The 11,393-nt window shown below is 45.4% G+C and overlaps 1 protein-coding gene across 1 annotated transcript in view; it reads right to left on the bottom strand.

The window, feature by feature from the left end:
• Positions 1 to 457: 457 nt before the first annotated feature.
• LOC107108843 (eosinophil peroxidase-like) overlaps positions 458 to 11,393 on the bottom strand; it is a 42,077-nt gene continuing 31,141 nt past the window's right edge. Inside the window, exons 11-16 of the mRNA XM_015409364.1 lie at positions 8,564 to 8,822; positions 6,115 to 6,285; positions 5,762 to 5,999; positions 2,287 to 2,498; positions 917 to 1,081; positions 458 to 519 (exon numbers count right to left, since the gene is read on the bottom strand). Of these exons, the coding sequence (XP_015264850.1) occupies positions 458 to 519; positions 917 to 1,081; positions 2,287 to 2,498; positions 5,762 to 5,999; positions 6,115 to 6,285; positions 8,564 to 8,822 (1,107 nt within the window). The remainder of the gene's footprint in view (positions 520 to 916; positions 1,082 to 2,286; positions 2,499 to 5,761; positions 6,000 to 6,114; positions 6,286 to 8,563; positions 8,823 to 11,393) is intronic.

The raw sequence follows: 11,393 nt of genomic DNA, 5'->3' as shown, positions 1-11,393 counted from the left end.
CCAAGACGGTTTTGGGACCCCGACCTTAGTGCTCTCTGGGGAACATGGGAGGAAAGGCGGTTCCTTAGGTAAGTAGGTCCCTGACCATATAGGGCTTTAAAGGTAAGAACCAGCACCTTGAACCGAATCCGATATGCTCTAGGCAGCCCGTGCAGTGCTGTTAGGGCAGGCTGAATGTGCTCCCACATAGGGAGACACAACCTCACCACTGCATTCTGCATTTTAGCCTCTGGCTCACGCATTTTTGTCTTAGCTCAGGAAGGATGGCTCCAGAGCAAACTGATAAATGCAGTAGCCAAATCGCTCACTCACAGCTTTAATGTCAGTAGCTCACAAAGTAGAATTTTTGCTCACAAGACTCCACAGCTTAGAGGGAGCATTGCTTATGAGATCAGGGCCCAGTGGGACCTGTTGCAGTTTAGCAGGGCCTGTAAGACAGAGATCTTTCGCTGAGCTTTTAGTTGAGGCAGCGGGCAACCACTTTGATATGTATGGCCTTTCCTCCAGTGACCGCAGATCCTAAAAGCCAGATTGGGACCACAATATTATCCATTGAGGCACATTCAGTCTGTTGATGATTTTATTGGTTTTAATGGATTGTTATAATATGTCTTTAACAGTGAATCTGCATTAACTGCAGACCTTTATGTTGGCACCCACCCTGAGACTACAATGTGGGGAGGGCAGGATCTAAGTCTAAATAAATAAATGAATAATAAATAAATAAATAAACTGAGCACATGAAATGCAGTCAAGGTGTGGAAGCCAGAGAACAGGGAAAGGAACATTAATTAAAACACGGCAAAAACATGACAAGAAGTGAGAGTGAGACCTTCAAAAGGTTTTTAAAAGTGTGACATATGTCACAGGTTGCCCCCAGGTTACAAGTTAGTTACTGTTTCTAGGTAGGTCTCACCTTGGCAAATAGGCAAGATGGTGCTCCATTCTCTTTCCTTGGCATTGCAGGCAATAGCAGAAGGACCCTCCAGTGTGTAACCTTGCTTGCATTCAAAGAACACCAGTGATTTGCACCGTACAAAGTAGGCATCTTTGACCATTGGGACTGGACCACATAGCGTATCTGTGGCGATCAAAGAATACAACAAAGGACTTTACCAGGAAGTGGATAATTTTTGAAGGCCGCTGTATTTCTCAGACATAGCTTTCATGCACCGTATCTCCCGAAACAAAAGGGAAATGTCAAAGAAAAAAATTATGATGATGATATCTTCATGAGAAGTCAGTGTGTGTGCACTGAGATAATTGTACGATGCCAGACACAAAATAGTTGCCTCTCTGTGTGCACAGGCAACAGTAAACACTTTTTTCAAAAACGGTTGATACCAAAAAAGTGTGACAGTGCATGAAAGATAATCTCCCCAAACTCCTGCATAAGCCTGGATGTTGCTGAGACTTGGCTTTCCCCTCTAGTTCATAAACGGGCATTTCAGGTTCCAGGATCCATTTCAGGTTCCAGGATCCACTTCAGAGAAAGGTCAGGCACTTGCTGAAGACCAGGACCCAACAGAAGGCCCACCCTAACTGGAACTAACTAGACCCCTCTCCCATTCCCCAATGGGAAAAGTGTCTGATGACAATGGAGAAAGAAGAGCTCAAGAGAATCATGGACTTTGCTGCTGCTTCGGTAGCCTCTTCTTACCAAGAAATGGGAGATTGCCCCAGGAGCCCTTGCAGCATCACAGGCATTAACTGAGGCCCTCTTCTGATGGAAAGAAGACTTAGGAGAAGGGAACCCCGCTCCTTTACACTCTGCTGGCACTCATGGAGCTAAAACGAGTGCAAGAGAGCTGTGCTCCACTCTACCCAGCATTGCTGCAACCAGGGCTTTTTTTGTAGCAGCTTATTAGCATATTAGGCCACACCCCCACATTACCAGAAGTGTGGTCATCCAGCCACACCCACCTTTTGCTTCTTATTCTATTTACTTTGTTTGTTGTCAAAACCCAGGGCTTTTTTTGTAGCAGGAACCCTTTGCATGTTAGGCCACACACCCCTAATGTAGCCAATCCTAATGAGTTTCTGCTGTTGGGTGTGGCTTATTATGCTAATGAGTTCCTGCTGGGCGTGGCCAACTCAGGAGCCAGCTGCAACTCCGTTCCTGTGCGTTCCTGCCCAAAAATAGCCCTGGCTGCAACTGGATGAATGAGATAAGGGAACCAGACTGGTGGGGAGAGAAGGCTTGCTGCAATTTGTAGGGGAGAACAGAGCTGTGAAGTAAGGACCCCTCCTGGGCACCCTTTATCCATAAAACCTGCCAGGTTCTACCTGTTGGATCTTCTCTCCATGCTGTCAGGTCCACTTTTGAAATTTGGGGGCTTTTGCAGGATACGAAGTCATCTGGAAAGTGACTGCTTGAAAAGACGTCTGCTGGGAGGTGGCTGAGGTGTGTGTTCTGGCAGAGGATTTGGAACAAGGTTACCTTTGCCAGCTCTTCTCTTTGGCGTGGAGTGAACACCTCTTCATTCTCCCACCAGAATCTGCAATATCAAAGCAATACTGGAAAGCAAGAACCCTTTCATCAGTACATGATAATGTGGTCAATTTATTTATCTCAGTGAGTGAGAATGGAGGGCTATGAATGAAGTCCATAAATTTGTCACACTGCTGCACTAAAGCAGAATCAAAACAAGACTCTTGTCAGAGTCCCAGTCAAATCACTCTTCACACACACTTTCTTAGTTGGAGGTTTTATTAGAAGATATGAGACGTTCAAGGAATGATCTCTTTGTCAGAACTAAAAGGTTATGGCGGGAAAGGTGCATATGGTCACAATCACACATTCCATTCTTACACGTCAGCAATACTACCCAGACCGTGAGAGATATATGGTCCATCCCTAGTCAATCCGATCCGATCTAATTTATTACAGCAAGATCCAGTAAAACAGTACAATTCTGATATAAGAAGGATATATGGTCCATCCCAAGCTAATCAAAGTCGTTTCAAGGACACCTTCCTGTGTGAAAGACGTCTCTTGAGGGTAGCATGAAGAAGAAGAGAAGAGAAGAGATTGGATTTATACCCCGCCCTTCACTACCCTAAGGAGTCTCAGAGCGGCTTACAAACTGGTTTCCCTTCCCCTCCCCACAACAGACCCCCTGTGAGGTGGGTGGGGCTGAGAGAACTCTGACACAAACTGCTCTTTTTCAAGGACAGCTGTGCCAGAGCTTGTGACTGACCCAAGGTCACATCAGCAGCTGCAAGTGGAGGAGTGGGGAATCAAACCCGGTTCTCCCAGATTAGAGTCTGTACACTTAACCACTGCACCAAACAGGCAAGTGGTTCTACTCCTACATGCATTCACTCGCTCCCCACCCCATAGGAATGCAGTGGCAGGCAAGGGTGGTTGATAAGAACTTTGGCACTAAATAACACTCTAGGGGAGAGCAGGGGGGAAAGGTTAACATAACATAGCAATAGATATTAGGAGTTTAAGACACTAATACAACAGGTACAGATAATACAACAGGTACAGACGGTCAGCCAACCCAAGCCTGACATGCTACCCCCCACCCTGAAGCCTCACACACACACCCCTGTGAGGATGCAAATGATGAAATTGCTTGACCAACCGGGCAGTTTTCACATGCTTAGCCAGAACCCACTCATCATGCTGAGGCCCAAATGCTGTAGCAAGCCTCATTTTATACGTGAGTCAAGGATAGCATCCACTACTTGGTGGAGTTCTCCATCAATCAGAACAGGAGGTGGAGCTGGTGGACAAGTATCCCAGGGCGAGGGTCTGGGATCCCTTTTCAAGAGACTGAAATGAAACACAGGATGAATAGAACGGAGATTTTTTTGGGAGGTCTATCTCAACTGCTACCTTGTTAATCACTCACACCACCTTAAAAGGTCCCACTTATTTCCATCCCAGTTTCCTTCTGGGTTGCAGCCCCTTGAGATGTTTGGTCGATATATACACTGAGTCTCCTGGGGACAACTTCCACTCAGGACTGCATTTGCCATCTGCGTAGTGTTTATAGTCTTCTTTAGCTTTGGCCAAGGTTTTTTGCAACACTTTCCAGTTCTTGGTTACATTTGACCACCACAACTGTGCATCTCCTTTTACTGGTTTGTTTAGATCTACTGTAGGAAGTGGGTCACCCTCATAGCCGTGGACTGTCTATAAAACTATGAAGGGAGTTATTGTAACTGTATTCAGCGAAAGCCAGTAATGGTACCCAGTCATCCTGTTGGTAGTTAACATAACATCTCAAAAACTGTTCCAGTGCTTGGTTGGTACGCTCTGTTTGCCCATCGGTTTTGGGGTGGTGACTGCTACTCAAGCCCCACTCAACCCCCAACAACAGTTCTTTCCAGAATTTAGCAATGAACTGAGTTCCGCGGTCGGATATGACCTTCTTTGGAATTCCATGTAATTTTATGATGTGTTGTAAGATCATGGTAGCCATATGCTTAGCTGTGGGGGTGGTCTTACAAGGTACAAAGTGTGCCTGCTTTGAGATCTACCACCACCCATATGACTGTTTTCCCCAGGCTCTCAGGTAAGTCAGTTATAAAGTCCATGGAAATCACAGCCCATGGTCGGTCCAGGGTTTCTAGAGGTTGTAAGCAACCCAGCACCTTGCCTCCCCACCTCTTGCTCATTATACATGTCTGATATCCTTCCTCATCCCTGGCCACCAGAACTGCTGTTGAACCAAATGCAATGTTTTTAAATAGCCAAAAGGCCTGAACAGTTTATCGTCATTACTTTGGGCTAAAATTTCCCCCCGTAATGTCTCTGGTACATAGGTTTTATCCCCCTTTTTTCCAGCTACCGTTGTCTCATTGTTGTAATCCTTCAGTGATTATAGTCTCTAGATTGTGAGGGGTAAAAGCTGCCTTAAACTTTTCCAGCCACTCATTCGGATCCTCCTCCCTCCCTACTTTTGCCTGCTGGCATGTCACTACTGCCCCCCCCCCAAACTGGGCAGGAGATAACATGGTATCAGTGACCTCATCACATTGGCTAGCATGTTGCGGGAGGCGGGAGAGGGCGGCAGCTAAAAAGTTAGCCTTCCCAGGGAGGTACTTTATGGTGAATCGAAATCTAGAGAAGAACTCAGCGAACAGGAATACCGGTCTGTTCCGGGTCTTCTTTGCCATGACTCCCTAGCGCTTCATATTGCCAGTCTGAACTCAGCCACAGTTTAAGAGTTCCCACTTCACACATAACTTTGCATTGACAGGATAGGGGGCGGGGAACCCTCTCAAGCAATCCTGACTATGAACACTGTGTGGTGACTGAAGGTAGCTAAAGCCCTCATTACGTGTTCTTGAAACTATGAACCTTTGGATGTGATGAGGAGACTTTGACTGGAGCTGCAGAAAAGCAATCCTGACTAATAAGTCTTTGAAAGGCTTGAAAAGTTGTTGTCCTTTTTATTTCTATTAAAATGACCTCCTCAGAAGCATCCCTAGAACTATGGATGCCTTCAGACATCAAATATCCCCGATGCTGGCTCCACTATAAAAGAAAAGATATGGGCATACTAGATTGCTTATGCTTCCAGAAATGTCTACAGGCCTTTAGTAGGTTTCCTTCCACCCCATGGCTACAAGGTATTTAAGCCGTAGGTTTGTTTCGCCAGTGGATTTTTTGAGTACACTTTAACAAAGGGTTTCTAGCCACAAGGAATGATTTAAACTAGCCAGTATTGCATTACAAAGAGATAAACAATACTTGAACACAGCCCTCAGGGAAGTCACTAACAGCAGCTGCGCTAGCCCTTACCGGTCCCCATCTCGTAGGGCCTGGAACTGCCTTCCTAGCAAGCAAGCAAGAAGTTCTCCGACTCGGGCATTAGGGAGGAGAGGTTCTGCTATGGCACCAATCCAGATATCAATGTTCTCAGGCATCCCATAGAGCTTGAGCAGTTTGTGAGCCAAGTAACTGCTGTTGAGGATATGCTGTAAGTCAGAGAAAGTGTCAGCCTCTGGAAGACCGCAGAATCTCCTCCAGGAGTTGTAACCTGCAAGTAGCACCAGAAGATGGCATTTGAATGCCGTATCATAGTTCTAAGGGGAGGTGTCCACACTGCCATTGATACCATCCCCTCTCAGGCACCTCTGGGTAGTATCACACACCTAGCAGTCCGTGATCCCGGCCTCTTTGCAGGTTCAGTGCCGCTAGGTCAAGGGACAGGGCCTTCTTGGGATGAAACAGCTTCTCGGTCAACTCCTCCGGCATCATTTGAGTGGGTGTCTGCAGCTTTGCACAGCTGAATACCTCTCCTCTCAGGACAGGATCAATCCCTCCTAAGGTCAGAAATAAAATTGGGGACTTCAAACTCAGTTAAAATAAAGCTGCATAGACCTCCATTATAACTAAACTCTGTAATGTAGGGCAAAGATGACTTTTCAGTTTTCACACATTTTGTATCCTGGTATAGGTACCCAAGTCCAAATCAAATATACGTGCGTACCAGGCCCTCTCAGTGGTCCAGAGAGGCCCAGGACACCTCCAGCTTTTGAAGCCCCTACCCATAACAAAAACAAACAAAAAAATTTATAACACACGTTGTTCATAAAAACAAGCCATGAAACTTACCAAATACAGAATTTTCTTTCAAAAGGTCTACATCTGAGACACCCTTTGAGCTTAAGGCCCAGGCCATCTGGCATCACCCCAATTTTCAGACTGACAACTTTGGTGCAGGGAAGAACTACAGCATGGCTGCGGTACGGGCTCTTTTCTGAAAGCCTGTAGCAGCCTAAATAGCCCAGACTAGCCTGAGCTAATCAGAGCTTGGAAGCTAAGCAGGACTGGCCATGGTTAGCATGTGGATGGGATGAAGAAGCTCTCCAAAACTAACTCCTATACACGTGATCTTATTCTCTATATGGGAAAACCATGCCAAGGATGAGGACTCAGTAAGCATTTGTGAAATAAAAGGATTGGAATTGGCTCTAAAATGTAACCTGAGCCAAAATTTAAATGTCATTATCCAAGCTTTCATTTCCAAAAGACTCTGATTGGTCTCCAAACAGATGACTGCATAGGACATGCATGGGGGAAGGCCTAATATTTTCTGAAGAAATTTAGATTGGACTTTTTCTATATCTTTATTAATAGCCAAAATCCAGATTGGAACCCCATACATCAGTTTAGCACTGATTTTATGATTGAAAACCCTCGAGGCCGCAGGCACATACTGATTGCCCTTAGTATAGTGAAAACGAGAAACTGCAAGCATGGTACTATTGACAGATTTGGTCATTTTCCTTTTTGTGTACTGCCCATCTAAGGCTATGATGGAAATGTACTCCCAGATATTTAAAGCTTGGAACCTGCTCAATCAGGTTACCTCTCACCTTCCATTTATTAGGCTTCCTTCCAAAGGCAATGATTTTAGATTTCCCAAAATTTAAAGTTAGTTTGTTAACATCACAGTAATCAAGAAAGTGGACTAAGAGTCTTTTCATTCCCACCTGAGTCAGGGAAAGAAGTACCGCATCATCTGCGTAGGGAAGCAATGGGAGATGGATCACCCCTAATTTGAGACTATGGCCATCAGTGGTTTTCAAATAACAGTGTAGATCATTCACAAAAAGATTAAATAATAGAGGGGCTAGGATGCAGCCTTGTTTTACTCCAACATTTATTGGTATCTTAGGGGTTAAGTCGCCCTCATTGGAGCATCTCACCTGGCAAGTAGTGTTGAAGTGGAGCTTCCTAACGAGGAAAAGCAACATCTCATCAATACCCAGATCCCTTAGTTTTTTCCATAAAAGGTCTCTAGGAACAGAGTCGAAGGCTCCCTTCAAGTCTAGAAAGGCTGCAAATAGCTTACAGCGCCTCTCTTTGCTGTACTTGCTCACTAGGTGACTTAAAGCAGCACAGTGATCTAGCATTGATTCCCCCTGACAAAAGCCCGCTTATTCTGGGCCCAAAATTTTCTGCTCAGACATCCAGATCTTAAGTTTGTTAGCCAGATGACGAGCATACAGCTTGCCCACAACCGATCGAAGGTTAATAGGTCTATAATTATCTGGACTCTGGCAATCACCTTTTTTAAAAATAGGAACGATTATTGCATTAGTCCAGGTTCCGGGCATTAAGCCCGTCCTATCACTTACAGTAATTAGGGCAGCCAGAAAAGGGACCCACCAACTCGGAAACTCCTTAATCATTTCTGGGAGAATTGAGTCCGGACCAGATGCTTCCCCAGGCTTAATACCTTGACTGAGGGCCTCCACCTCCTCCACCTGCACTCTGGGCAGCCAGTTAAACTAGACTTACGTTCCTCTTCAGTACTAGTGTCAGTTGTCTAAAAAGCCTTAGCAAAATGGCCAAACCACTTATTAACTGAGACTGAAAATTAACAACACATTTCTCTCCCATGGAGCCTGAGATCAAGGCCCAAAATTTCCTCATGTCATTACTGATGGTGGTCTGAACGCTGGGAGCCACTTATTAAGGCCTTGGTGCGTAGGGATGGCTGTGTGTGCACCCATCTACAAATCCTTTGATGTTAACTAGGAAATTATGTCCTCCCCCCCCCTGCCCCACCCAGCAGAGTTGCTTTTTCTGTACCTTCCTCAATGATCCTCCATGGGGAGAAGAAAGACTGATGAAGAGAAATGCTGGGGTGATGGGGATTCTCCTCATAGTTTTCATCCAGACGGGAAAGGAAAGGATTGATGGTGACGTGAGCAAAACGAAAGGCAGCTGTGGCAAAGACATTGGAGACGCTGGGGTCAATGGACTCGTTGTAACCAGAGTATGGAGGCAGGTAAACCTTGGTGGCATCTGGGCCAAGGATCTTCGGGACATAATCCCTCCAGTTTATAATCTACATCCATCAAACAGGGGAGAAAAAGAAAACACATGCCTTAACATAATTTTATGTCCTGTGAAATTTCTTTTTAAAATCCAGCTGACGTGTTAATAATAAAGAAATCTAGAAGGAAAATGAGGATGAGATTTCACTGCATGAAAAGGAGGAGAGAAAGATGCTTTGCCACTCTGGGTAACTACGGATGATCATTTGCCAAGTGAGGATGTACCACAAGCCTGCATGTCACAATTTGTAAATGGGTTGCTTGTATCAGCATCATCCTTCCACGCACTATGGAGAATTTTGCCACCCCACTATGTGCAGGGCCATAGCCAGCCTTCTTCACTCATAAAGGCTGCCAAATTTTCCGATGAGACTTAAAAAAAAGAAGAGTAAATTCTGTGAATAACTCATAGCCTTCTCAAATCCTCTCATCAAGACCACGTGACTGTGGGTATCCTAGCTTCTATGAATTGTTGGAAACTTATACATTAAATAGGAGTATCTATTTTTGCATTCAGAAACTTTTACTTACTTCTTAAATGAACAACAGCTTCTTTAAATATCGCTTTTGTCCCATTTCTGCCCACATCTCCTCCTCCTCCTCACCTTGTTTCTATTTAGGGTTATTTTTTCCATTCTGTACCCTTTCTCCATCTCCCTTATGCTGATCTATCTGCCTCATAGTTTCCCTACCTCCCTGTATCTCTTTTCAGGCCTTACCTGCCCCATAAAACTATTCCTTCCTCTAAAGATTGGGTGATATTTTAAACCCAGACAGACTGGCAACTTTCCCTTTCCCCAAAACCAACCAACCAAACTACGTAAAACCAACTGGATTGCAAATATTCTGAGTGCTTTCATCCTGTGTACTCGTACTGTCCCTGAACAGGCCATATTGTAGTGGCTCAGCCAGTCAGTGTCAGAGGCTTCATCATCCCAAGCCCGTTCGCGGGGAGGGTGGGGTAAAAATGCAAATAAATAAATACAGTAGAGGTCAACTATTTGATTCTGATTTTTTAAAGACAAAACAAAAACTTCTAATGTCAATGCTTTCTCTCAAATTGTATTCCAAAATCACATATAACTGTGCTGAAGGAAAAATGGAAACGATGAACCCTGTTGATTGCTGGCCCTTGGATACACCTCATGCCTCCTTGGTCACACCAAGACTTGTGGTTAAACACTCATTCCAATTACCCGTGACACACAAATACAGACACACAGAGTAACTGGAATCACTCCTCCTCCCACTAACCAATATCGTAACTGGGGTTCAATCCAGGTTTAGAATCCCAGCCAGTGAGTGGAAAATTAACTCTGGTTAACCCACATAACTACATGCTTAAGTCGTGGGTAACAATTCTTGGTGCAAGTAGGAAGAAATGAGGTATGTGCCCCGTGTCTGTTCCCATTTTTCCTGGTGACCTCATGTGACATCTCAATGTAGCCTTGGAGCCTGTCACATTTGATGAAATTGCAGTGTTCATTATAGGGGGAAAAAATGGTTGGTAATATTTCTGTTATCCCTCCCATGAAGAAACTATTACGGAACGGATAGTTTCAGCCCTAACTGAGAGCGCACAACTTTTTGCAAGCATTTCCATGTCCTTGCCAGATGCACTTTGACCCTGGCATTAGCTTGCGGTTCTTGCATATCTTCACAAGAGGCCTCTTGAGATTAGAGCTGCTTTTATACAAACAGACCTGTGTGTTAACATGAGTGAATGTTTCCAGTGTTACTAGCTCTTATCTGATAACAACAGGTTCTGTGTAGCAAGGTAGGGCAATGAGAGGACACAAACCCTGACTCTCGTTATTAGTCAGGCCACTTACCAGCCTCCAGATGGGGTCTGGGGTTCTACCAAAACTACACCTCTACAGACGACAGAGATCAGTTCCACTGGAGGAAATTGCAGCCCTGGAGGGCAGACTCTGTGGCATCCCCTCCCCTCCCCTCCCCAGGCATTGCCCTGTGATCTCCAGGAATTTCCCAAGCTGGAGTTGGTAGCCTTACTCACGTGAAATGTGTTACACTGCTTCTCAAAACAGCCGTGGTCTGTTCACCTCTTCCTTCCCATGCATCAGTTGAAGCAGAACTTATTCTTGTCCTGATATCACAGTGTTGAGTGTTTCCCCCATTCCTGCCCCGCATCATAGGCAGTCAGAAAGTACATCAGTGGCCAGGGACAGTTCCAGGTAGGGTTACCAACTCCAGCTTGGAAAATTCCTGGAGATTTGGAGGTAGAGCCTGCGGAAGGTGGGGTATAATGCCATAGAACCAGTTTGGCGTAGTGGTTAAATGCACGGACTCTAATCTGGGAGAACCGGGTTTGATTCCCCACTCCTCCTCCCCTTGCACCTGGCTGGGTGACCTTGGGCAAGCCGTAGTTCTGGCACAGCTGTCCTTGAAAAAGAGCAGTTTGTGTCAGAGCTCTCTCAGCTCCACCTACCCTACAGGGTGTCTGTTGTGGGGAGGGGAAGGGAAAGGAGTTTGTAAGCTGCTCTGAGACACCTTTGGGTAGTGAAGGGCCGGAGGGTATAAATCCAATCTCCTCCTCCTCCTCCTCCTCCTCCTCCTCCTCC

This window comes from Gekko japonicus, unplaced genomic scaffold (assembly GCF_001447785.1).
Source record: "Gekko japonicus isolate JY-2015 unplaced genomic scaffold, Gekko_japonicus_V1.1 scaffold730, whole genome shotgun sequence".
NCBI lineage: Eukaryota > Metazoa > Chordata > Lepidosauria > Squamata > Gekkonidae > Gekko > Gekko japonicus.
Note: the sequence above shows the minus strand (reverse complement) of the source record. Positions and strands in the feature narration are given on the sequence as shown.